A 27,939-nucleotide genomic window follows, 5' to 3' on the forward strand; every position below is an offset into this window, starting at 1 on the left:
CGCAGACAAAGAAAAATAAAGCAGCATTTTTTTAGTTTTTGAAGAAATAAAAACCAGCCATGCATTACTGCGGTTAATTCCTACCCAGACCTTCGGGGGTAGGTACTTCAAATAGTCGCCGAGGATGTGAGGAAAAGTTTGTCCGGAAAGAAATTCGATGGGAGCCATATCCGCGATCGCCCCATCATTCCCCCCCCCCCCCCCCCCCCCATTTCCTTCACACAGACACGGCAGCTCCCCCCCCCCCCTTAGCCCCAATTCACTTCCCAACCTCAATTTTTTTTACTTCAATGATCCGCACTTCGGCGGATGAACGCTAACGCCGCCATTCATGTACGGGTGCCGTCAAAAGTGATTGGAACACGGTGTCGTAAATTAACAGGAATTTTTTCTTCCGGAAACCGCCTGGCAGAATTAGTGTGCATTTAAAGGAGTCCTCTCTTATAAAAACAGCTTCCCGTAAACCGGTAAGGGTTGTCATAAACTCCGATAAGATAAATATTTTGGGATATTCAGAAATCATTGTTCCAATTACTTATGCCGGCACCTGTACATGCCGAAGAGGCGCAACTTCCACAACCTCTACTGGACAATGATCCCCCTCAAGCGCCGCTGTTCCAAACGAGCCCAAGCGCAAATTAATATCCGCGAGTGCTTTCATGACTGCGCAATCCAATCGCTGACGATTACGCAAGGGACTGGTCCTGTAGTATCACGTTAAGCCTTTTTTTTTTTTTTTTTTTTTGTGGCACTGCCGCTTCTGCACTACATTCAGAGTAACGAGGTATGCCTGTTCACATTGCACCTGCAGTGGCTTCATGCAGTGGATGGCAGTTTCGAGACGACCGATCGACGAGTACGGCAAGGCTAGCTGGTTCGCAATGGTTCTTCACAGGTACCTCAGGTAAGCCCAACGCAGTGTGACGCTGGCGTGTCCCCTCGGGGACCCAAGCAAACATGTTGCCAAAAGCACCAGTCGTCGCTGCGAACCTTCATTTCGATTTCCGGGCCCGAATCGGCTTTGAAGACTGTTCCCGCTGGTGGCAGTGACAGCGTGCTTCCACCAGTTGGCGCCCGTGTGGGGCAGAGGCCCCCACTGGGCCGTCTACGGGAAACTGCGCAGGGCGGGCTTTCCAAACAACTGGCCCCACTACATATTCGGGACGCTCAACCTGCTCGACCTAAGCCACATCGTGAGTTTCACCTATACTCCAATTTCGCTGGCACCGATAACAAGGCAACGGGTGCCACCAAACGGAATTTTATTTTTTTTATTACCTAACAATAAATCAGCGATAATGATATGATAAATGATAAAGAAAACATGAATCATTACATTATGTGAAAGTTGATGACCAGCGAAGCTGAGGTGTCGGAATTTCGAACGTCCTGCTGCTACTAGCCATTCCTCGATGTCATTCAATATCGGTAGACGGTCCGGAAATGGGTGGTGGACATACGTGTTTCTGGTGGAGAACCGGGGTACGGCACCTTTACGGAGAGTCATACACGTGCCGCACACAGGGAGATTGTCGAAATGCCTGGCGTCCGGAAATGAGTACAAGAATAAAGCCATTCCACTCAATGTGAAATCTGTCGGAAGTGCAGAGCAGTGATTTCACATAATGGGCTGTATACAGCGCCGTTATCCACTCACTGCTACAACCCAATGCAATTCAAATTTCCCGCTTTCGCAGTGCTCGCGCGCCCCCTGCCTTGCGCCAGCGGGAGTTCTGTTCTTTTTCTGTTTGCTCTCCTCCCGCACGTGTTGGCGTTGCACTGCCACTTTTTTCGCTTACTGTCGTAAAAAACCAACCCAACGAGCGTTCCTAACTAAATGAACGCGGGTGCTGCCGGTTAGTTACGTATATTTTGCCTCAAATGTACTTGCAGCTTTCTTTGCACTAAACAACGGGAGATGTATGATAAGCGCCAGCAATTCACGAGTTCAGACCGGTTATGACTATTTAAACATCTTGGTTTTCGAAGCCTTTGCGGGACGCTTTCCGGTGGTATGCCGGGCTCTACTTGGGTCAGTTATCTTGCTGCGCAGCCTGATTCCGGCATTCGCTTGACATCGAGCGTTACAGTGAGCTCCGACGACAAGGCGAGTAACGTGCTCTGCACTTAAAACTTGCGGTGGACTACAGTCTACTAAGCAAGATTCCACATATTGGCGATATTGTGCGAGTCTTTGTCGAACTACAGCCGATCGCACGTCGTACAACTACGCCCAAGCTGATGTCCAGAAACTCCTTCTTTAATTTAAAGCATGCTCCTTTAATGTTTCTAATTAGTCACGTAATACACGCCTCTTTGTGATGCGTTCTCCGTCTTGCGACGTTCGTCGTCTTGTCTGACTTGCCGCATGCGCTTGGCGTTTTCTCCAAGATCTCCACTGGTAGCTGCTGCCCGCCAGTGGCGATTTAGGAATATTATCGTCTCTGTTTCCGCTGTCGCTTTTCGTAGGGGCTTTACTCCTCTGGAGCTTCGACTCTACGCGGCCTTCCCGTTACGACGACAGAAGATAAGTTAAATCAGCATGTAGAACGGAAACTGAAACTGAACGGAAACTGTATGTTTAAAGCTGGTGCAGAGCCAACTGAACGGAAACTGTATGTTTAAAGCTGGTGCAGAGCCAAACAAACAAACAAACAAACAAACAAACAAACAAACAAACAAACAAACAAACAAACAAACAAACAAACAGATAAACAAACAAACAAACAAACGAACAAACGAACAAGCAAGCAAACAAACAAACAAGCAAGCAGGCAAGCAAGCAAACAAACAAACAAACAAACAAACAAACAAACAAACAAACAAACAAACAAACAAGCAAGCAAGCAAGCAAGCAAGCAAGCAAACAAACAAAAAACAAACAAACAAATAAAGGCAGAAGGAAACAAAGAAAGACGGAAAGCAAGAAAGAAACAAAGAAACAAACAATCCGCGACCACTCGCGCATTAAAGAGAAACAAACGCCCACACACGGACGTTTTAGGAGCTATGGACCGCCGCGCGCTTCAGAGACCCGTGGAGCCCCGGGAGCTTTTGTTCATGAAAAATCCACGGAACCCTACAGCCCATTAACAGCTTCGATGCACAAGATCCTGTCTCGCGATGTCAGCTAGAGCGGCGCCAACGGCTGCGTTGCGCTGGTTTAAACCACGCAGAAACGGTTAAATCCACCGGGTGGCCGTCTAATCGAGTAAAGAATAAAGGAAGAGGGAAGCTGCCGTGCGGTGCAGCATCCCGCGTGAGCGGCGCTGCTGACGTGGCCTAGGCTACCTGCCCCATCTCGCTGCTGCTGTGACTGCATTTTACCCACGCAAGTGTCCTCACTCGCTTGGTCGAAGGACAGATCAGCGTAAAATGACACTCGTGAATAGAATCTCGTACTAGCCTTGTCCCACAGCCTCGTTCTCTCGAAAAAAACTACGAAACTAACGATCACTCGCAGCAAGTGTTCGTACGCGATTGTTTAACTACAATACTTTGCATCTCCCACAGCCAACTTCCGAAAGAATCTATTCTAATTTTTTTTATGTGTGCCTTCTTATTGCAGTGCAGCCCCCAGCATTGGTACGCGGCTGCCGATTTCCAAGTGTTCACGTTCATGCTGCTGTTTGCACGGAGGTTAAAAAGGCAAGATCGCCACAAGGCCTTTTTTTTTATCTGTGGCTTGTAGGCATTCAACGAACAGACTAGTGTGAACGTACAAGATTAGGGCGCCACTAATGACTGCCTTCTTTAACAGAGGCGCTTTAAGTTAGAGTGGTCTATCTCTTAAATCTTGACGGACCCCAATGGCAAATGTGCATGTCTAAGACTCCTTTAGAAATAATTTGGCATCTTTCGTATAATTCTTAAAAATATCGCATATATCCTCTGTCTCTCCTCTCTATGAATCTGTCATCCTCTGCCCCAACTCCCACACCAGCAGGCGTTCCGGTGTCCACCCCTAGGTGTGACAATTTACGCCTGCTGGTGGACTTTCCTTTCCTTTTCCTTGACAATAAATTCATTCATTCATTTAAAACCCCCTTCGCAGTCGCAATCGGGCGGTGTAGCGCCTCGTAGTAAAATGCTGCTGATTAATAAACATCCCTTGTGGTCAGCTTAGCTTAATCCTACATTTATACACAGGCGCTTTTGTATCCTTGAGAAAAAAATCCCTCTACCACCAACTCCAACCGGCGATGCCTTAGCCAACGATGCACTGTATTCGGTCTTATTTAATATTTCTTTATGATTTGTTGGTATCACTCAAAACTCCATGCACCTAACTTCAACGTTTCTCGACGTTTTTGTGATTGCTCTTGAAGTACGCTGCAGGCTGTTAAAGCTTTTCAGCGGGTGGCGCACAAATCTAATTTACCCGAACAGGATGGGGAATGCAATGCCTTTCTATGTTTTTCTGAATACTTGTGTAGAAGAACATATGTTGTATGTAGACAGGTAAAAAAAAAAACACTTTCGTTTGTAGGTTGTAATGTGTTTTGATGAAGATATAACCTCACCAAAAATACAAGGGCAACCAGTGGATAACTTATATCTGCATTAAGTACAAACGTCAGTCAATCCGTCTTCCGACGTCGTTGTTGTACGCGGAAAAATGAAAGTCTGCAAAAAATGAGGTTTCATTGCTAGTAAAAATCGATAACTGGACAAAACGACATGCAAACATCACTGACCACTCACTCCATCACTGACCGAATCAGACGGCATGCTATCAAATAGCATCGATATCAGTTCTCGTGAAACGTCGGCGGATGCGTAAAGTCTTCGCCACAATCACCACTTCTATATCCATTGCAGGACCGGTAGCATCAAGCCTCTCGTGGTCATCATCGGAGTTTGCGTGTTGATCACGTACGTACAAAACATCGAACTACAACTTGGCCCGGGCCTCATGTACTACACCCCACTGGGAAGGTGAGTTAACTGTCATTGTCTTATCGGCACTGCCGAAAAAAAGGGGATCTTTCCATAAAAATGACGATATTGCCTCCAAAAGCAAGCTGAGGTACACAGGCCTTTCCGTCTTCCTGATACACAAAAATGCGGATGTAACTCGGGGAAAAATATTTCAGCTCACCCTAAAAGCGCGGGCTGGTTGATACGCACTGCCACGTCTTACCTACCCATACTCCCGTTCCTAAAGCTCCCATCTCCCATTTTTGTTATTAACTTCTCTTGTATTCTTGTAATTACTGCTACAGGAGTACAGAGTCCGGATTCGTCTACTACATGCCGTACACACACGCAATCAGCTACTCTATCGGAATCATTGCCGGATACTACTACACAAAACCAGCTGCACGAAAATTTTCGAAGGTAAGGAGGACGCAAAGTACCTTGTTTGTCTTAAAAGCTGGTGGGATATTTTGTGCACGTTACTGAAGATAGCGCGAAATTCAGGAACGGAATGCCCACAAAATTACTGACGGAATAATCCGGGGTGATTTCATTTGTAAAACGACCTGTTACCTTTTAAGACAGCAAAGACATAAGTAGTGGCGAGAAATTTCTGAAACTGAGAAACAAATGCTGGACGTATCCGGAGGCGACAACTTCGACAGCCTAGCAGCATCTTCGTAACGTTTCCGCAAGCGCGCAAGATTTCTTTAAGCGTACTAGTCCAAACATAACTGCGTGCATTGAAAGCTCGCTAAAATAAACTGTTACAAATCATACCATACCAACCTCTCCTTATTTTCGGTTAGAGAAATTAGGGGCCTCTAACGGCGAACACTCGTCCCGCTATTGGGCAAAAATGTGCTTTGACTTTTTTGAGCAACCCACCGAACGATATCTTTCAAACCTTTGTTGAATAGGCATTTTCTGAACAACGCTGACATCTTAAGGTATGCCTTGTGCTGCGCCAGCGCTCTGTAACTGCCGATAATGTTGTAACCCAGATGTCGGTCTGCCAGGAGACGTCTGTAAACCGGCTACTTAGTGAACGTAACCGTAATGCCCTAAGCGGGCTTACAGGATGGACACTGTGCGTAATGTGTGAAAATTCATTGGCCTATCCAGGGAGGCGGTTCAAAACAGAAGTTAGCCTGAAATTCCCTCCCCTGAATACCGTTCTCCTGTATATGCGCCCAGAAGAAGTTGAGCCCGTAAATGACATCGAAGTTAAATGTTTCCCTGAGACATAGGCTAGATGTGGACAACGCTTGCAAAGAGGGAAGTGCTTGCCGGGCGTTATACACATGGTTGCGCGGAGCTCACAGCGTTTTGTACCGTCCCGTTGTCAGCGGAAAGTGGCTCTGCTGTGGGCAGTAGCGGTGGCCAGCATCGGCTTCTCCCTGTTCGGGACCATCCTGTGGACCGGCCCCATACTTCCGTCCCAAGTGTCCACGGCCACATTCGCGGCCGCTGCCCGCGTCCTGTACTGCGGAGGAATCGCCTGGGTCATTTACGCCTGCCTCACGGGAAGAGCAGGTACCGTGCGCTGACTGTATCTCTCAAGACGACTTCTCTGTTTACGTTTCAATGATGCGTGAGTTTCTCGTTTCGTGCAATGGTATGTACTCATGGTCCTGAGATAACATTTGTCCGGACGCGAACGTGCGCACGCTGCTACGCAGCGTCACGGCCCGCTCCTCATCTACGACTGCAGTGATAATTGCTATCCAGTGATAATGGCTATCCAGCTCCGCTCAACAAACAGTAGGATGACACCGTGCAGAGTGTACACGGAGATGTAAATTACCCGTCGTAACCATTGACTTCTGATGAGGAATTACAGAACACCGGTTCAGGGTTCTGCAAAGTTTTTTTGTTGTGTTCGTATTCACGGTGACTGCTTGCTTTAAGCCATGTGCGACATTTCAGAGACCGTATCGCTACTCGCCTAAGCGGTCCGCGCTTACAGCGAAATCGCTGGGGATGTTGGCTTCTGAGCGGATTCGCGGATTCGCGGATTCCTCTGTTTCCTCTGTATTCTTACTGCATTCGCGTTTAAAATTTATATTCTACAGCATTATGGAACTCTGTTTGCTTAGACACGGCAGTCACTGTGCGCCTTTTCCGCAGCAAAAATGCGTTGCCGTCTCTCTTTGAACGGCGCGCAGGCGTCCTGGCTAGTATCCTAGGGAACCCGCGTGCATTCAATCAAGCGCTTATCCACGTGTACTGCAGCGAACTCTGGCGCTCGTGGTGGAGCTTCTGTCGCCACTTACTGAGTGACGACGTGTATTGGTGCTTGCTGAAGATAACTACCGCGAGACTGTGCCAGACAGTTCGCGCCACAAGGGTCGAGGAACGGGAATTCGCAGGCAGCCGTGCTCTAATTGTAGGCTCTTAGTAATCATCACCATCGTTGCTAGGCTTTATCCACCTCTGTGACATGCAGTGTAATTATTATTGCCAAGTTTTTTTTTTATAGAACTTCACCGTCGCGCCTACTTGAAAGAAACGCGAACCCTTCGCGGTTGTGTTAATCACACTTTGCACGTTGTTACCTTCTTAGAAGGGCTATGAATACAACGTACAGCACAGCTTCAGTCAAAAGCTTTATACGGTAGAATTACAACTATGTCAAGATTAAAGCTAAATGAAGCAAGACCATTCGGAGAGGTTGATGCAGGGTGGTGGCGCCCCGAGGAATTTCACTACTATCGTCGGCCGTTGTCACCGGACAGCCTGTTCGGATTGATTGATGTGAAAAACAAGCGAAATTCGTTGTCATTTACCGAAAGCTTGGAGCCATTCCTGTGTGTCTATCGAGAATTCTGGCGGGAAAGTGCCACTGACTCCAGTGCGATCGTGCTCTGTCACACTGTCGTGACACTAAAACACCTGGAGCTCGGTCAACTGTTTTCTCACTGGAACACTGGGAGCTCACTTGGACTCGGGTTTTCGAATTCTAGACGAAACCTGAGCTTAGGGTCCACAGTTTGAGTGACCGAGCTATTGCACAAGAAATATGTTCTAGCATAGAACGTTTTATTGGCTACACGGCGCTGCTTATTTATGGTTGCTGTCTTACGCCATGTATTCACGCCTACGTAGCATACCCACGATTTTCCAATTTTTTTTTTCATGCTCCAGGTCGTACAAACGTTTGGTGTGTCACAACGTTTAATTAGGACACAGATAATTTGAGTGTGTTCTTTCAACTTCATATTCTATTAAAGTGGAATTTCGATTTTGACTGAACAAAATTAAGGTGTTTAATTCACTGCCAAATATTTTAATACAGCAAAGTTGTACGTGATGTCAGTAGCATCCTCAAGCTTCCGACTTAAGTGAATAGTTCCTGTCTCCAGCGGGTTTCATTAACGGCGTTTTCAGTGAAAGGAGCGGCAGTAAATAAAAAGAAGCCTTGTAATGTCACTAAGGCAGCCATGTCACGACAAAGCAGCGACTGGCCGCACGGCCAGTATATGGGTGGAAGGTTGGTAAATTGACGTCGTCGACCGTTGCAACATAAAGAAAGGCACAAAGCGGCGAACATTTGTGAGCGTAAATAAAATTGTAAAAATCAGAGTGGGAATTGTCAGTGCGTAAGCACTCCTTCCTAGGGTTCGTCTGGACATCCAATTCGTGAAGTCTGTTCGTTCGCTGAAACACTGGGAGTTTAGTTGTGCTCGAGTTGACCAATTCTAGGCTGCCGTAACACCAAGCTTTGCGTCCATCGTATGAGTGGCCGAGCCATCATACATCATACGCTCTAGTGTAGGGGTTTAATCAGTTCAACGGCGTAGTCTAATTTCCGGTTCATGTCTGACGCCATCTATTCGCACGTAGTCGGCAATAGACTGTCCGTTTTCTTCGCATGCTGTTTTGCAGGAATTCCTATGCCTTAATGCCACCAAAAGTATTTTTCTTTCCTCCATTTTCGTATGGCCATCTCATCAGCTGTCTGGTTTGTCTGCTTTATTCTTGTGTTCGTGTCTAGTGCGGCTCTTTTGGATGTTGAAAACTTGATCAGATATCGCCCGGGGTCGTGCGCGCATACACGTTAGCACTGCCAAAAAAAAAAAAAAAAAGGCACACGTCTCCCCCCAAGCTGGCGTCTTCCCATTGCTTATTCCCTTACAAAGAGGTTTAACCCGAGCTCAGCACAAACGTTTCAGCACCGAGGTGGGGAACAACTGAATGCATACACTTAACAAACATTTGCCAGGTGTTGCTGGGGTTCTACTATTTCCGTTGCTATTGCCGGTGCTGGGATAAGTATAATCACATGCAAAGGCGTCCAAAGTTATTGCTTGGGGCTAAAAATCATCGATCTAACACACCGCCAAGGGACAGTAAACACTCCCCGTATTTAAGATTTACCTTCGATGTTTTAGTGGTTCGAGGGCGACAGGAGAAGGGGTTGCACTAATTTACTTAGGCAAGAGCGATTCCACCGGCTATTAGGAACATTCGGGATGAAACCTTACAGGAACTTACGAAACAGCCATAGCAAAAACAGACATGCGCACCGGAAATTCCACGTTTTAAGGGAGCTCGCCACTTAAGGAATTAATAGAGTTTCAGCTTCTCCGTCGACGCGAAAACCAGGAAATGTGGTAAGAATAAAAATGAAAAAGAGAAAGACGAAAGGGTGGCCAGGAGCGGGCATCGAGGCGACTAACGCTTCTGAAAACCCTTACTTTCCAGATGACCCTCGTGGCCGGAAATTGCGTCGCCTCGTTTTTTGTGGCCTTCGCGCTTCATGCGCTATTCGAGAGGCCTCTCATCCTGATGGCCACTATCCTTGAGGAGCGCATCCTGCCTCCGAAGCGGCTCCCATCCGAGGGTGACAACGAAGCCGCACTGGCGAAGAAGATGGCCGGAAGGGTCCGCGGGGACCGAACCAAGCGCCTGTGACGCAACGATGGTGCAGCTCCCAACACCAGTCCTCGATAATGCGCTGCCTGACCGGGAATGGTGTCATGCCGACGCAACGTGAAACTGCGGCTGATCTGTCAGCGCATTGCCTCGCGATATCTCTGCCATGGTTGCCTTCTTTCAAGGGCAGTCGCTTGACTTTTAAGTGAAAAGAAGGCTTTGAAGTGAAAAGTTTGTCAAAAATCTAAGCTGAGGCGTTCAGTACGGTTTTACTCATTTGATAAGTACAAACTTCTCGCCTGGGAGACGTGAATACGCGCTGTGTTCTTTCTTTCGTGGCATGTACACGCGCATATAGTGTAGCAATGCCAGAGTTAACTCGCCTAGAACCTCCCATTACGCGTGGTATCCCAGCTACGTGAAGCATGTTAAAGCGATAAATCGATGTAACATTCTTGGACGCACATTTTCTTTCACCTTGCCTTTTATGTTTATTTTGTATAAGACCACCGAAAGAAGAAACTAGACCTTTTTTTTCTGAATAGCTACCGAGAAAGCGATCAAATTACTGCATTGGAAACTGCTCTCCCGCGAGCCTTTGTCCACCGTGAAGACGGAAACTTAGTTGCTTCCATAATAATCGCGCTATTTTAAAGATGCAATAAAGAAGTGGCCAATACGGAGAGCAATATTTTGTAATATTTTTCCGATCAGGCAGGTTTCCACGTGATATTCGCTTCAATAAGAAGATTGGAAGACTCTTCAAAGGAGCGGTGTTAATATGCTACCGATCCAATCTCCTCAACTCTCGTCTTCCTGAAGAAGACTTGACAAAAGGCGACTGTGGGAGTGTACATAGCCTCGCCCGAACTGTCAAGGTATTTGTTCTTTTGTAATGACGCCCTTACCAGGCGAGTAGTCCCAGCAGAAAAGCTGAAGTCGTTGTTAACCTGTGCTCGGTGCGATTTTCAAGACTGCCATGGAGTGAACTGTGTGGGTGGGTGCCATAGGGGAAATAAAGTGGCTTTTGTATAAAACCAGTGCGCTCTTGTCTCAAACTTTTTTCAGGTATTTGGTGTTTAATGCGTCAAACCCATGCGCCTATACTATCAGGCGGAACGCCGAGGTCTATGGACTAATTTAGGCCACCTGGGGATGCTAAGCGAGTGGTTAGACAGTAACCGACACACCAAACGAATACGAGTGAAGTAACCCAAGAATAATGCTAGCATCAAAAACCTCGCTGAGAATTTCGAACGCCTTCGCGCTCTTGTGCTCAGTGGGAACAAAAGCCCGAAACTTTCCTTTCGCGTTTGGCCTTTCTGATGTCTTCTCCGCCTCCGTGTCACCCCGCTCCAAATGAAACCAGAACAGCACACCGGTACCTTACGTCTCTCGCTGAAGACCTGCCTAAGACTGTCAGAGAGCCTTCACCTTTAAGTGCGAAGCGCAAAAATGCCGACGCCTACGTAAACTTCTAAGAAAACTTCGCTTTCCACGGGCATCCTAGCCAGCGGCAGACACATAAAGAGAACGAATGCTTTTGTGACAGAAGAAAACTTTGTCTGTTTCCCTCACCTTCGTACCGGCACGAGCCGTGCGCGGTGACCGGCCTTGACAATCGCAGCCTAAAAGCCTTCTAAGCGCGCCTGGAGCCAGACACCGCGCAAGGCGGCTTCCTCGGAGTTTTCCGGAATGAAAACAATTCTCCCCATTTGCATGGCAAACCCATCAGTCACCGTCGAGGGTGGCTGCACCAATAATGGTAAAAAACAAGCACGAGCCGTGGATCTATGATGGAACACGCATTGTTGTCCCGGGGTCATTTGCATTCCATTCCAACCATGTTCCCCTGGCGGTCGCGACCCGAAAATAAAAGTATTCTCCTCCAAAAGGCCGCTTCCCGGCGGTTACCCCGGCATAGAATACGTAATAGCACTCAGCCTGAGTACGGCTGCTACTATACGTTAGGAATATGCGTGATCTCGCCTCTGAAGACGCGCGGTATGCAGCACGTCCTCAATAGATGTCATTGCCGTATGTAGTGCCTCCAGCGAATATATAGATGTGTACACATGAAAATACGGTAAAGACGGGTTTTGTTTCCTCGAGATTATTCGTTTCCCGCATAAGGCTCACTGCCTTCTTCACCGTGCCAATGATGTCATCACCAGTGCTCTTTCCTTGTTTATAACCGCGCGAGCGAGATTCCGACCGATAAATCCCATTCGTATGCAGATGCTTGCTACACAGAAGACATGAAACACGAAACTGAAATAATCTTCACAACAGAAAGAGAGAAAAACGGGAAAAGAAATGGCGCTCGAACCGAATATCCTAGGGAACAAGTTAAAAATGGCCACGGAAGTTACCCCTGTGCCTCATCACCCGCAGCCGGCTGTTAGTCCGCGCGGCGCAAGTAGTGCGTTACTGGGAACCATGGCACGAGCCGGTTCCGCGATTTTGTTTTACTTAATATGCTTATAAACTACTGCAGTGGCTACAAACAAACTACGTGAGAAAAGGCAGACGCTATCACGCATTCATAGCAGTCTTTTTTTCAAAACGCGCGCGCAAGTTGACATCCAGGTCCGTCGCTAAGGCGAAGTGGTACTGTACATGAGCTATTGCCGGTCTTAACTTGTTTCCGAGTATAATTATATCACAGGGTACATTTTGCAATAAGGTAAACATAAAAAACGAGATGTCAGGTGACCTTTTTGCTTTCTACCAACCCCCTCCCTTCAATCTCCAAGAAGGCAAGTAGCAGCAATCTATGCTAATTCTTCTTGTGTTCTTTGATTTGTGCCACATCATCATCATCTTCACGTTTGCCTTCCCTGCAAGACGAAGGCTTCTCCGAAAGATTTCCAGCCGTTTCTTTCGCGATTTGTCAAGTGCATTCTCCCCCCCCCCCCCCCCCCCAAATTTCCTTAGTTCGATCTTCCCCGATTTTATTCACCATCATGTGTAAACAGTTCCGTTAAACGGATAGTTTAACGGAACTCATCTGCCTGTCATCTGCATTACACGAACTGCCCAACCTCGCTTCTACCGTTTAATTTAAAGTACAATATATTCTGCAACAGTTTGTTCCCTAACCCAGGCTGCTGTTTTCTTGTCTCCAGATGTAGCACCCAGCATGTTTCGTCCTACAGATCCTTGGGACGATCTAAGTTTGCTGTCAAGGCGCTGAGGGAGACCCAAAGTTTTTGCGCCGTATGTCATCATTGGAGGCGCTGCGCATTTCTCCGCCTATCTCTCCTTTTTCACCACTCCCCGCTTGTGTTTTCCTTCTGGGAACCATTACTCATTCTCACTATATGTGCTCTCACCCCCAACATCTGTGCCCATTTGCGGGTGCTGTATCATTTGGACAACCTCCCTGCGAAATAATTTCGGAAACGCGCAAGGGGCAATTGTCGAGTTGGAATTGTGGGAATGCTGAAGCCATTCTGCTATATACCGAGCCCCTTTAAAGTCGGTTTCACTATTACGGACACATTCATCGCTAGGAAAACGTTTTTCCAGGAGGCATATATGAGAAGTTTAATACCAAAGCAGGCCAGCCCTACGGACTTTTAGCAAATGGCTTAGTAAATTGCCCTTTAGTAAATCACAAAAAGCTATATGCCGAGCGCCTGTAAAGCCGGCTCCACCACTGCAGCGTCGTGCATTGCGAAGAAGTCATTTTTTTTCTTCGGCAATGCAGTAAGCTTGGTATCCAAGCATAAAAGCCCTAAGTCGTTTAAGAATATCCATAAGATCTCATGTACCCTAAGAAGCGCTCTACACCGAGCCCTTTTAAAGTTAGATTCACTACTGTACACAAGTCAATTGCTAGTGAGACATTTTCCCAGAGTGGTGGTGGTGGTGGTGGTAGTGGCGTTAATTCACGGGCGGACTCAGCCTTGCGTTGTGTGCCGGCAATTGCTCCGTCCCGATCAGCACATTTTTAACGCCATGCGCGGGAAGTCATCCCGAGTCACGGAGGCTTGTGTATTTCAAAAACTGGAGGTCCAGGCGCAAAATTGTTGTATCTGTTGTATTTTTGTTGTTATAAATACCTGTGACATGCACCTGTTGAATTCATTTTGCTGTTTCTGTTGCCCTGCTAACCATGGCTGTTAAGCACATTTTGTTATGTTTTACTTCACACGTGTTTCAAGTTCCTGTGCTGTATCTTTTAGTCTGTTCGGCCCGTTGCTGTCAATCACGTGGTGGGCAGCCGCCCCGTCAAGCTGCTCCGTGCAGCTTTTTGTGGCTGCTCCTTCCCCTGTACCCATCAGTAAGGCGAATAAAGTTGATTTGATTGATTGAAAAAAAAAAATGTCTCTCCTAGTAACCCAATTTCCTTTACAGAATATCACGTCGTCCAAAGAGACATGCGGGGCGGCTCTGCTTGGAAGTTCCCCAAACAAAGCTTACCACTATATGTCATGCTCTCCGCAGTTCATAAAAAAAATGTCTGACGTTACTCATTGCACTACACGTTGCACACAGAGGTGACGACATAAGATTTAGCTGGAAATATAAGCCCTTGCATGTGAAGATATCAGGGACCTAAGACCTTTTATTCATAGCATATCCTACTGCGGTGAAAGTTTGACGCACACGCGTTGTATAGGAAGACTTTCTCGATGAGTGCACATACGAATGATTACGCATCTAAAAGTTAGTGGTGGTGGCTCTGATGTTTTCGCGCGGTCGTTTTTCTGCACAGCGCAATGAAGCAGTGAATAGATAATGACGGCAAACACTCACCCTATCGTTCCGGCTTAAAGGCAGCACCTGCGAATAAATAGAACAAAAGAACAAAAAGTGTGAGTGGATAAACACATGGTACTGAAATTAGGCGCTCCCGATGCCATGAAGCTAATCAAACGAACGGGAATTCTGCAACCGACCCGCTATGCAGTGTAAACACCTTTTATCCCGATCGTGCATACAGCAGGCAACGGGCTGTATCAGAAAGTTAATGGCTGTAAGAGGCCATTAACAACGGGCTGTAAGAGGCAACGGGCTGTATCAGAAAGTTAATGGTACTCTTCTTCCATTATCCCGCAGCAGTACACTAATATACTCATTATTTTCATTATACAGTGGAACCCCGTTCATACGTTTTTCACCGCACCGGGAAAACAAAACGTAACAACCAGGAAAACGCAGCGCTGAGGAAGCCTTCGCAAATGAACGAAAACAGTGTAGTTTTGACTTGAAACCATGTATTTCTGTAACTTTGGCTTTCGAACTTTAAATAACACAAGAATGTAGAATTGCCGGTTTTTTTTTTTTTTTGCTATCATTGAAAAACACGACTCGTGGAAATGCAAGGTCGCCAGTGATGTCGACACCCTTCTGCGCTGTCTGTTTGTCTACTGCGTTTAGTGCGTCAAGCTTTCCCTGAAGGTAAAGCGCCTTCCGTTTTTGCGACGCCATCAAGGAACGACAAAGTTCCCGGTTGCAAGGGACCTTGCATTGCCACACCTGGTGTTTTCAAGCCTTTAGTTCCACCGTATTATTAGAAAAAAATACAGAAAAGACCGAGCGCACGTGAGCGTGCACCTCGTGAGAAGTGCCCAGTGTCGGCCAGGCTTGTTCGTGGGCTTGCGCCACGTGAGGAGCTCACAAAAAATACCAAGAAAAAATACCGAGCGCACGTGAGCGTGCGCCTCGTGAGATGCGCCCGGTGTCGGCCAGGCTTGTGCGTGGGCTTGCGCCACGTGAGGAGCTCACAAAAAATACCAAGAAAAATACCGAGCGCACGTGAGCGTGCGCCTCGTGAGATGCGCCCGGTGTCGGCCAGGCTTGTGCGTGGGCTTGCGCCACGTGAGGAGCTCACAAAAAAAACCAAGAAAAATACCGAGCGCACGTGAGCGTGCGCCTCGTGAGATGCGCCCGGTGTCGGCCAGGCTTGTGCGTGGGCTTGCGCCACGTGAGGAGCTCACAAAAAATACCAAGAAAAAATACCGAGCGCACGTGAGCGTGCGCCTCGTGAGATGCGCCCGGTGTCGGCCAGGCTTGTGCGTGGGCTTGCGCCACGTGAGGAGCTCACAAAAAATACCAAGAAAAATACCGAGCGCACGTGAGCGTGCGCCTCGTGAGATGCGCCCGGTGTCGGCCAGGCTTGTGCGTGGGCTTGCGCCACGTGAGGAGCTCACAAAAAATACCAAGAAAAATACCGAGCGCACGTGAGCGTGCGCCTCGTGAGATGCGCCCGGTGTCGGCCAGGCTTGTGCGTGGGCTTGCGCCACGTGAGGAGCTCACAAAAAATACCAAGAAAAATACCGAGCGCACGTGAGCGTGCACCTCGTGAGAAGTGCCCAGTGTCGGCCAGGCTTGTTCGTGGGCTTGCGCCACGTGAGGAGCTCACAAAAAATACCAAGAAAAAATACCGAGCGCACGTGAGCGTGCGCCTCGTGAGATGCGCCCGGTGTCGGCCAGGCTTGTGCGTGGGCTTGCGCCACGTGAGGAGCTCACAAAAAATACCAAGAAAAATACCGAGCGCACGTGAGCGTGCGCCTCGTGAGATGCGCCCGGTGTCGGCCAGGCTTGTGCGTGGGCTTGCGCCACGTGAGGAGCTCACAAAAAATACCAAGAAAAAATACCGAGCGCACGTGAGCGTGCGCCTCGCTAAATGCACCCGGTGTCGGCCAGGCTTGTGCGTGGGCTTGCGCCACGTGAGGAGCTCACAAAAAATACCAAGAAAAATACCGAGCGCACGTGAGCGTGCGCCTCGTGAGATGCGCCCGGTGTCGGCCAGGCTTGTGCGTGGGCTTGCGCCACGTGAGGAGCTCACAAAAAATACCAAGAAAAAATACCGAGCGCACGTGAGCGTGCGCCTCGCTAAATGCACCCGGTGTCGGCCAGGCTTGTGCGTGGGCTTGCGCCACGTGAGGAGCTCACAAAAAATACCAAGAAAAATACCGAGCGCACGTGAGCGTGCGCCTCGTGAGATGCGCCCGGTGTCGGCCAGGCTTGTGCGTGGGCTTGCGCCACGTGAGGAGCTCACAAAAAATACCAAGAAAAAATACCGAGCGCACGTGAGCGTGCGCCTCGCTAAATGCACCCGGTGTCGGCCAGGCTTGTGCGTGGGCTTGCGCCACGTGAGGAGCTCACAAAAAATACCAAGAAAAATACCGAGCGCACGTGAGCGTGCGCCTCGTGAGATGCGCCCGGTGTCGGCCAGCTCAACCTACTCTGCCCAGTGTTTGTGGTGTGATCTGTCGCGTGATTTTTTTACTCACCAGTTCACGTGCGTTCGCGCCTGAAGTGGCGGGCATAGACGCCGAGTTCGCGAAGTCTGTTGCCGCGGGATCTAGCGCGTGCTAACGCGGTCCATTTTGGGAGATACGTGAAAGGCTGCGGACAAAGCGATCCGGGCGTGGCAGTCATGGAGAACTTTCAGCGGCAAGTTCGAAAATCCATGTGATGTGCAACAGCCGGGACTCCAATGAAGGGAGAGGGACCGCCAGCTGCGCTTTTCCTCCAGCGTTGCACCACTGGTGCAAGGTGCACAAAATTTTTTTTTATAAGTGTAGAAGTTTATTGGAAATATAGTTTTGCGACCCCCATCCGTCTGCATTGATCGAAAGGCTTGCGCCATGAAAAAGGTTAGTTATAAAATGTGAGTATCTTAGACTGTAACGCTAACATCGCGTTTATTATTTTCTTTTTCCGTTGCGAAAGCCGATCTTAGGGACGTCTTGTGGCCGTGACTGCCGACATTCATGTCGACTGATAGCAGGAGGTGCGCGTGATCGCTGAAAGAGCCACGCGGCGCTGGTGGCAGAGGGGGCCCAGCGCCAATCGTCTCGTTCGCCCAAAACAGCACTTAAAAAGATTCTCCCGGTTTTCCGTGCTGTTCTGGAACCGACGACACACCGCAAGGCGAGCACTTGAGCGGAGCGTTAAGCGGGCGCTGAAACAGCCGGGTGCCTCTGCGTCAGTCGCTCTTCCTGCTCCACCAGTAGCATGTGAATATCGCGTGCGTACACATGCACAAAGTGTAATTGGAGCCTCTCTCTTCCCCGCTTGGGCGGATGCATGCCAAGCACCTCCCCGGACACAAACACAGGAATAACCACTTCGAGAGCCACAGTTGGATCCCCCAAAATTGACTTCCTTTATAACAGGAGTACGACGGCAGAAGCTAGAACCACCGAAACCGTTTGCGCAACCAACTAAAGTATACACTACGCAGTTCTTAAGTGGAGGCTTAAGGATACAGTGTGTGCGTGTCCAGAAAAGAACGGAAACAAGCCAGCTTGCACATAAACCAGCCGAAACGCATGGCACTAACACCGCGTTTTCAATTTCCAGTCATGTTTTTAAGTGAAATCTCGCTTGACCATCACCGTTACGAAATCCCCGAGTCACCAGACTGGTATTAAAAGCATAAAGGTAAGGGCATTTTCTTAAACAGCAAAAAAAAGCAAATAGATAGAAAGACAGCCCTGTCTCTTCAAATCTATCCTGCTGCGGGATAGCAAGCATGCTTCCGTTATTCTATCGGCATAGCAAGCGGATTTGACAAGCGTGCTTTCACTGCCTCACCTGGACGGGGCTTCGACAAGCGGCAAGTAATGCCCCTTCTGTTTCACCCGTACGAGCACAGCTCCGAACGTTGCGTAGCTATAGAGTCACGAGGATAACACGTGAAACATAACTCCGCCTATTTTTCAGTTAAACGAAGCAAAAAAAAAAAGGTTATCCGGAAACTCTCTCCTTTTCTCTCTCTCTCTCTCTCTCTCTCTCTCTTACCCCCCCCCCCCCACACACACACACGAGCAAACGCACGCACTTACACACACACACACACACACACAACGAAAAGCCCAAAAGGCAAATAAACAACGCGTGCAAATGAAACAAAAAATGGGGGAGGTAAATGTGTCTCCATTAAAGAGGGCATTGCAAGACACTGAATTTTGTCTCAACCCGGGTTCTCTATGACGGTTGCAGATTGATCTCACGCATTTCATATATACCCAAGTGCCTATGTAGCTATGTTCAACATTCAGCACTTTGCGCAGCACTTAGTACCTTTGTGCACTTTAACCAATGTACTATTACAGACACACAGTAGAATAAGATGCTTTTCGCTCTTGCTGTTTCTCGTCGGCTGAATCTATTTCCTCTCCTTATCGTTCGTGTTCTGTGAAAGGAAATGGAAATTTCAGTTGAAAAAAAAATACCGACTTCCTGTGCAGGTCGTACTAATAATATATAACAGCAAAAGAAGCAAAAAAACTGAATACCGCCTATTTTCTGCGATTATTACAGTATAAACACACTCCCTCTAGATATCGATCCTTATGCTCTCGCTACCACTCAAGCTTTATAATCGCGTTATTTTCTTTTTTTGTAATCGTTCACTTAGAAAATGCAAATGTTTACTGCCAGCGCTGAGCGCATTATCGCGCTGATGCGTTCGATTAGACGCTGTATAAAGCAGTCAAATGTACGCATTACCGCACAGCGCAGACTAAATGGTGCCCATTGTGGAAAGAGCAAAACCATTCAGTGCTATATCGAGCGCTGCGCTCAGAGAGAATCGAACGCAGCTTCTTTCGCACCATTCGTACACAGAAAAAGGGGGCTCCCCTTTATTTTTGTTTTACTCCTTTAGCGCCACGATATGAAAACGGTGTGAATGAAACAGCATCCCAACATCGTGGCGCTAGATTTTAGCTTAAAATAGTAAAAAAATGGCACTGTAGAAAAACTTTGATATGGATTTAAGGCCTGTTTTCGCTATAACGCTGAAGTAATGATACTGCAGAGTGTGCTGCTATAGTTCGCCTCCTGTAGATTGTCTGGGTATAAAAAAGCAGAAAGAAAGAGATGGTTCTCTTTCCTTGGTCGGCCTCACGAGTCGCTGCTCAGGTAGTTGTGACTCAGCCAGCGACCCCATGTAGGAGATGCTGGGGCGTGACGCACGGACACGTTCAGATTACTTTGGAACATTAAGACTGCTGCTTTATATTCCTCACCAGGGTGACACTTGCCACTATCCCGGTGCAAGCAAGAAGACAATAAAAGATAATCTGGTATGGCGAATGCCATTGCTACGAGTTAGCACCCTACGACAAAGTGGAATTGATGAAACCCGCATTTCCGCTACGGAAGTTTTAAAGACGATATTCTTTCTTGGGTGACTTAAACCCGAAAATTTTAGTCTATCTGTCTGTCTGCGTGTGCGTTCCTCGGTTCAGCCTTCGGCCAAAAGTTAGAAGTGTGCCTGAACGAGAGGTTTAAATGGGCAAAACTTTCCCAAACGACTAAATCTGGTGCCACACTTCATACGTGTCAACATTGTAGAGCAAAAAAAAAAATCATCAGGTACATTTGAGGCAATACATCAATGAACAGCTGGTATTCGCAGTGTTATTTTAACTGAAAATAAATGTGTGCTCGATTTTATAAAAAAGGGCTGAATATAAATATTAAAAAAAGCCCTGAAAATATACTCTGTCGCAAAAATACAAAAATAGCTCGCGCGAGCCTGGGCCTTGTGACAGTGTTCAATCACAACAGAAACAAAAGGTTCCTCTAGAAGGCCGTAGCAGCGGAACGCGGGAAAATCGAATTGACTTTAGCAAACCTCCACCGTTTATATCGTTGGAGGATTGATAAAGATGGAAACAGCATGACAGGTAGACGAAGGGGAGAAGAGAGGGATTGTAGCATAGGCGGCAGAAGACTATCGTCTATTACGACGGAATTCAGCGGAGCGGGCCGATACGCAGCCATTTTTTCATCGTACAGCGTTCCCGTTTTGCCCATTTTAGCATGTTAGTTGCGTGCCTGAAGAGAGCTGTCAGGTCCGACGGTCGCTAACACGGCACCTGCGATCGCGACCGATCGAGATATAGTGGACGAGGCTTGCAGCTGGCGGTACTCCAGCTAACTGGGACATGCTGCAGATGTCACTGTATGGGCAGTTCTGCTGTGCGTGGCAGACTTAGCGAAGAGTCACGTCATTTGACCACTCTTGAATACAACCTGGCGCCCGAGTACTGTTGGCCCAGTATGACTAGTAGGACCACATGGATCTTTTCCAGCCTGCTTTGCCTTGTGCTAAATTTTCACCCGTGCCTGCCACTCCACGTCTGTGAGTACTGCACGGAGCTTCGAAAATGTTTCCGGCATTTCGTCCGGATAACTTAGCCTCCTTAACGTCAAGTTGAGATTTAGGACATACACCCCTTTTCAAGGCGGACACTAAGCGTGGGGATATTATTTTAGCCCCTCCTTTTTTTTTTTTTTTTGAGACAGACGTAGCCAAAATAAATGGGAACAAATTTGAGCAACACTATAGCCCTACACACACACACGCTTATCTTGATGTTCGCAGTGGTACGAAGAAGGGAGGACGGAAAGTCGGAAAAAAGAAGCAAAATCCTGGAGGGTGCCTGAGCTTCCCCTTTAAGCGTGAATTGCGGTAGCCTTACAGGGCCTCATTCGCATCGCATGATAGCTTTCTGAGTGGTGAAAACTTTCCGCTCCAGCTCTCACACCCTCTGCTGGGGCAGCACCTTACGATCCCGGGGGTTTCAGCGATCACCGCAAGGGGGCGCTACGGGATTTTTCGCTCACGCTAATTTTCGGTCTTGGTCAATCCGCTATAAAGCCGGCTTTTCTGCGACCCTGGGACCTTAACGCTACGCGTTAAAAGGAAAATGTCGATTATGGGGCAGACAGACAGACAGAATAACTTTATTTCGCCAAAGCCATGATGGGACAAAAGCAGAAAGGTAAGCGTAGGGAGGTAGAGAGCAGACACTGAGAAATATAAAGCCCGGAGATCGGAAACTCGAAAGACAGGGTGGAATATATCGTTTGAAAGAGGGTTGAGAATGTCTCGAGGGGCGAAATTCTGCCTACTGTGAAAAGAAAACGGAAAACATTAAACGTAAAATAGGCTTGGAGAAAGTTCTTACCGGCGGTAACAGACGCCACTTGGCTCACATTCGGCTCATGAAATTTAATGCAGGATCTAAGAAAACATCCAAACAGAAGCTAAGGTTTGCAGCTCTAGTGCACGAAAAGGGACACGGACAAAGAAGACAAGCACAAGCGCTTGTCCTTGTCTTCTTTGTACGCGTTCTTTTTTCGTGCGCTAAAGTTTCGAAATATGGAATTCCAACTAGCCCGAACCCCAGCTCTACTTCAAGAAGCTAAGGGTCGCAAGGTCCATTCAACAAACGTGGTATCACAAAAGCCCCACGCCGCGGCCAGGGGAGAACGAAAGGAACAGGAGGGTATAGCACCTAAGCGACCTTGGAGCATCGAGAGGCATTAGGATGAGCCATTCCCCAACGGAGGCCCCTGTTTTTCCTCTCTTCCCGTGCCCTCCTTTCTCCTTTCCCTCCTACCCGGAGACTTCTCAAAACGCGGCCATTAGGCCCCAGTACTGCGTGTTAAAAAACACAAGCACAAATAACAAACCCCAACACATTCATCGTAACACCACTTGTGGCGTCCTCTCACCCCTCTTACTCCAAGGTTTTCAGTTAACGTACAACACTTGGCCCTGTCATTTATCCTCAGAGCAAACGTCCGAAATTTATCTATAAAGAATTAGTCTTTCTGTTCCCGCTGGTGCGTGTTGAGGAAGCCGAACAGGAAGCGCTGCTTGCTCCTAGTTAACCGAGTTTTTCACTTTCGGTGCAGTGAACAATAAACCAGATAGCTCAATTGAATACGCATAATCACGCCGGTCACTTGAGAATGTTCTCAACTAGTGTCCATACACCCTGTCCCCGATAAAGAATTATTAATGGAATGGTAATATTGAAGACAGATTTTAAAATTGAGAAGACAAGGTGAACCAAGAAACCATAACGATGGAGTCCAAATACGTACATCCCAAGCAATCTTGCGGGTTAAAGTCATCGCCAGACGTGTATGCGAATGTCGCTGCTGGTGACGATGATACATCGTGATGAAGGTCACGGGTACCAATAAATCTTTATTGGTGGTACGACATCACTCAAAATTTATGATGAAATCGATTTTTTACCAAGCACAATAAAGTGACACCTGTCCACATATTGCCCTCCTACTAGGAGCGCATAATAAGACGCAGGGTATAGGAAAGGACACGGACACCGACGCAGTCCATATTCTTACGGCATCCGTGTAAAACCTTCCCGCTCTACATAAATGCCGACCTCTGCTTGCTATACTACCTACTGGTCACCGAGGTTCTTTCATGTAGCGGTGTACGTTGCCGTCTCCCTTTTAAGCACGCGCACGATTCCTGCGGAGAATTCTGGGGTGGCCCGGGTGGGCGTCCTTCGGGATCTCCCGAATCCATGACTTCGTCCTGTGCGAGCAGTGGATGCACTTTCCAGGAAAAGCACACTTTCCGTCACTTCATCAGAGACGACATGCATTGGCGCTTGCCGAAGATAACTACAGTGGTGCCTCCGTATGAGTCCACGAGTCGCATAGGGCTCTCATTTTGTATACGGTATGTGTCGCTGTGCCTCACTGAAAGAAGCCAATGAGGGGTCATTTGCTGACAGACTGGTTTGAATTAAAAGCCTTTAACCTTTAAACATGGTCTGCACCATAACTGGATTTCTTTAGCTGGTGTCCGAGTACCGACAATGCAACGTGGAACTGCACCTGAACCATCGGTGCATTACTTCACGATCTCGCTGCCGCGGTCCTTGCCTAGAGTACTGTGATTGCCACGGGCCGTCACAGACCTTTAGGCAAGATGCTTGCGAAGAAGCACGTTTTATACGGGTCCAATATTACGCGTACCCCACGGGTTTACTCCAGTGATACGTACAGAATTGTTGCCTGGCAGAACTGAATACGCGCCTACTTCTTTCGTGACAGGTATACATGCATAAGGTGTCGCACTGCGCAAGTTCATTCTCCAAGAGCTTCGTATTATCGGCGACATTTCCGGTGCGGGCAAAACATTCCTCGGGGTATACGTTCTCTGGCCACACCCGCATTTTCTTTAATAAACCGACAGAAGTCTCAGAGCCAAACTCGGTGTCTTCGAAGCTAGTGGCTACTTCTTTAAAGGCCTGTCTTCCAAGAGTTACCAAGAATTGTGACCAAAATATCCTGTCCTACAAAGAAGTGCATCTTTCGGCCTCGGCCGGCCTTTCGCCCCATGAAGAGGAAACGAAGTCACTTCCAAAATCATTGCGTGCTATTAATAAGAAGTTTCAAAATGTCGCCAATGTGAAGTGCGATGTTTCGCAGTATTTTGCTCTTAGTTCCCACAGAAGGACTTGTACATAAATTGTATTTCTACAGGAAGACACGAATATTCTTTAAAGGGTGATGTTACTATTTTCCCAAACCAATCACCTGAATGCTCCACTTCTGGAAGCATTTCCGCCGAAAAATTGTATTACGTGCGTGGTTAGTCTCGTAAAAAAGCAAAAAAAAAAAAAACTGCAGAATGTTTTAAGTGGGAATCGCAGGAGAAATGCATACGTACCTCTGCAACATAGCCAGAATCATTAGGTCGGCAGTGTTAGCAGTGTTATTTCGTAGTACTTTCTGTATAGCGTTACTTTCTTATTTTGTGAATAGTCTTCCTTCGTAGCACATTTGTGTATAGCATAGTTACTTTGTAGCACTCCTATACACAAATTAAGCGCCAATACAAGAAAACTGATATCAAATTATGAACGTGCTAGGACAATTTAATAAATGGCTTCATATGACCGAGTGTACCGCTATGGAGCGCTATACACCAACTTCCTTTAAGGTCGTCTTTACAACTTACTGCTGGGAAGACTTTATTCCAGGTGCCCATACCGCGGTTGGTTTGAAAGCATGATGCTTGCTTGATGATGCTTGGCTTGCTCCCAGCGGTGTCCGCTTTAGAGCGCAGATCTGCAGAGTCTATAAGAAACGACTTTCAAGGTTTGTCGAGCTTCCGTAAGGTAACGCGTCTGCGCCCCAGAGTTCTGCCGGCGGAGAACGAAAGTGCACGGAACCCTGGCTATACACAGCTCCGCTGAAAAACCAGGGTGAACTATCCCATAAATTACAATAACAGACAAAAACTTCGTTAAGGAGTTCGTACGCTTCTGCGCTTTGGCGGCCATCGAGGATGAAAGCTGAAAAATTTAGTCTTGCACTTATTTGGCTTTCTGACGAATTATCGCCCTCCGCGTCATCCCGCTCCACATGCAACCAGAGCTGCACGCCACTTTCCGACTTTCCTCGCTTAATACCCCACTAAGACTGCTTTCAGCTTTAAATCAGAAGCGCAGAAAGGGCTACGCCTATGCGAACTGCTGAGAAAAAAAAACTTCGCTTTCAACTGGCTTTAACCGGCATCCTCGCTAGCGACACCCACATAAAAATAGCAAACCATTGGCGAGAAAAGAAACACTCCTGTACCATCGCGAACCGCTCGCGGTGACTGGCCTTGACAGTCTCGGGTGAAAGCCTTCCAAAAGGGTTTGGAGCTAAACACCGTGCGAGGCGGCTTCCTTGGAGTTTTCCCGAATGAAAACAATTCTCCCCATTTGCATGGCAAACTCATCATTCACCGTCGAGGATGGCTGCAGTTATAATGGGGATTAAAAGGAGCAATATGCACGTTGGTTCTAACAGGCACAGGCATTGTTGTCCCAGGGCCACTTGCATTTCGCTCCACCCGTGCTTCCCTGGCGGTCGCCGCGGCAAAAAATGAGTAATAGCCCTCAGACCGAGTACGGTGGCTAGTATGCGTTTGGAATGTACGTGCTCACGGTTCGAAAAAGATGTAGACGACGTCGATAGATGCCACTGCCGTATATGGTGCCTTTAGAAAGTGTGTGGATGCATACTCATGAAAATGTAGTAAAGAATGCTTTTTTTTTCATTGCTATTTTGCTATTTTCCATTGCTATTGCAGGCCATTTTGCTACCATTCTTGCTGACGCCGCAACCGGCGACCGCGGTCAATATTCGCATTTGATGAGACACTGAAGGCCTTAGTAGTGCTTTCGCTCTCAAAGCGCAGTGCAGCGCAGGCGCGCCTGCGGAAGGACCGTTCAGGGGAACAAAACTCACCATGCTATTGTTCATGCGGCAGTAGCCTAAACTCGGCAGGGTTCTCATACAAGTTAGTTGGTTCCCGGTCTGAAAAATCATAACAGCGCCAACAAAAGAGGGCGGATGATTAGAAAACACGTAGGGCTCTGACAGCGCTCGTCTGTGTAATACGTGTTTTCTAATCCCCTGTCCCGTTTTGTCCCTGCTGTTACGACTTTTCAAGGCTTAAGCTGGCTTTACCGTACGCAAATTGGCGTTTCAATAATAAGATAACAGCCTTCCAACGGTTTCCCTGCATGGTACTGCTCAAAAAAAAAAAAAAAGGGTCAGAAAACCGAACAGTATGCAGGCAGGCGCGCAGGTCAATCGTTTGTGAGTGCTAACACATGTTTCAGTGAACGGCCGTATAACGCCGGCCGGTTTTTCCAATACGGAGAGAGATAGTGGGTGAGAGGGTGAGAGGCAGAGAGAGATAGAGAGAAAAAGATAGATGGCTTTTTAATGTGAACTGGTGAGGTCAGCCAGCCCTGCTAGCTACGGGTCTTGTTGCACCAGATGGTGATCAGTGGTGAAAGTTGGGCATTTACGGGTACAGCAGTGAGAGGGTAAACAAAAAAAAAAAAACGTGTTACGAGACACAAGGAAATGCTGTCAGCAAAGTTTGGATAGGAACAAAATTTCAAAAGGAAATCATTCAAGTAAACTCTGATTCGAAATACCAAGTAAACGGTGCAAATAAAAGAAAAACGCCAAACAAAAAAAAAAGGAAAAAATATGTACATCACAGGGCGAACGAGTACATGTCTTGAGACACCTGAACTGTTTGTAAATTATAGAGATATTTACTTTCAGAGTCCCGGTATCGGCGGTGAGCGCGACCACGGGCGGCGCTGCGAAGCACGTCTCCGTGACGTCAGCTTAGTGATTCTCGTCTCTGTCGTCAGTTTCAGCCAAGCTCGCTCTCCCTGCTCTTTCTTTGCGCTCGGTTGACTTTTGATGTTTGCCCACTCCAAATTTTGCGTATGGGTATCTTTCTATCATAATAAAAAGTCTTAAAATCGCATACTATACATCAGGGCGTGATGACGCCTGTATAGCTTTTGTTACCGCTACGGAAGAAACATTGCCGGCGTCGCCCCATTCCTTGCGAAGCCGGTCCTGCGCGGAGCGCGAAGAGTCGGAGCTAGGCGTCAGCTTCTGTATTAAGCAATCTTTCCAACAAAGAGAACAACCGGAGGATAACAACCTACAACAGCGAAAATGCAAGACAAAAACAAATTTCAGGCCTTAGGAGCTGCCGGCATTGCCACGATTGCCGGTAGTCGTATGTAGGAAGATGGTACAAGAGTTTTTGCAACCTTGCCGGTCGCTCGCCAGTATTGTATAACATCACTTTAGTTGTAATGTCATGAAAGTATGCCGACATGCTCTATGAGGCGAAAAAAAATGTACGTTGAGTTCTAAATAACCTACGGAGTGTATAGGCGCGTGCTGGTTTTATACCAGGCTTCTAACCAGTATGAAGGCTTATTGAGCAAAATGAGTCACGTGTGCGGTAAAAATACTGTACACAATGTTTTCTAGGACCTAGAAGGATATTTCTGTACATTTTCCATAGCGATATCTTCCCAACATTTTGATATGCGTTATAGGAAAACTGCACAGGAGGAGAAGGAGGAGGGGAAGGAGGAGAAAGGTTTATTCAACAGTAAAATCGAGCTGGATAGCTGGCCAGTCCAGGACAAGAGAGCTTGAGTAATTTTCTTCGATACATAGAACGCCACCCCGAGTAGCCTAGGATTTGTTGTTTACGCCTGAAGGAGTTGGAAAGCAATAAAGAGCTGCTTGGACATATCGGTTTAGATTCTTGTTATACTGAAAACCTGACGTGCACTATTGATTGCGTCCGTTAGCGAGTATATCAAGCCTTCAACACTGTAATCATGTCATAACTGTTCGGGTTGAGATGCAGTTCGCTACGGTAACGATAGAAATTAAGGGCACGTAAGCGGCCTTCGAATACTCTGGACCACGCTGTCTGCGCCGTTTCGCGCTGGCGTAGCACAAACCTTCTCATTGCATTTGCATGTGAATAAACAACTCACGCTGCGA

At 47.5% G+C, this 27,939-nt stretch overlaps 3 protein-coding genes across 8 annotated transcripts in view; 2 read left to right on the forward strand and 1 right to left on the reverse strand.

The window, feature by feature from the left end:
* Positions 1-6,808, forward strand: part of LOC144178342 (nose resistant to fluoxetine protein 6-like) — a 30,550-nt gene extending 23,742 nt beyond the window's left edge. The window contains exons 9-14 of the mRNA XM_077706113.1: positions 812-904; positions 1,028-1,193; positions 3,569-3,648; positions 4,822-4,938; positions 5,226-5,340; positions 6,270-6,808. Of these exons, the coding sequence (XP_077562239.1) occupies positions 812-904; positions 1,028-1,193; positions 3,569-3,648; positions 4,822-4,938; positions 5,226-5,340; positions 6,270-6,470 (772 nt within the window). The 3' untranslated portion in view covers positions 6,471-6,808. The remainder of the gene's footprint in view (positions 1-811; positions 905-1,027; positions 1,194-3,568; positions 3,649-4,821; positions 4,939-5,225; positions 5,341-6,269) is intronic.
* Positions 1-27,939, reverse strand: part of Dgk (diacyl glycerol kinase 1) — a 603,682-nt gene that overhangs the window by 223,463 nt on the left and 352,280 nt on the right. For all 6 annotated transcript variants that reach the window (XM_077706109.1, XM_077706108.1, XM_077706111.1 and 3 more), the window contains one exon: positions 14,563-14,589. The gene's annotated coding sequence lies outside the window, so the exon portion shown is untranslated. The remainder of the gene's footprint in view (positions 1-14,562; positions 14,590-27,939) is intronic.
* Positions 20,717-27,939, forward strand: part of LOC144178343 (uncharacterized) — a 37,376-nt gene continuing 30,153 nt past the window's right edge. Inside the window, exon 1 of the mRNA XM_077706114.1 lies at positions 20,717-20,914. Coding sequence (XP_077562240.1) covers positions 20,737-20,914 — 178 coding nt within the window. The 5' untranslated portion in view covers positions 20,717-20,736. The remainder of the gene's footprint in view (positions 20,915-27,939) is intronic.

Source organism: Haemaphysalis longicornis, unplaced genomic scaffold (genome assembly GCF_048455015.1).
Source record: "Haemaphysalis longicornis isolate Haplotype H1 unplaced genomic scaffold, Haemaphysalis longicornis Haplotype H1 scaffold_4, whole genome shotgun sequence".
Lineage (NCBI taxonomy): Eukaryota > Metazoa > Arthropoda > Arachnida > Ixodida > Ixodidae > Haemaphysalis > Haemaphysalis longicornis.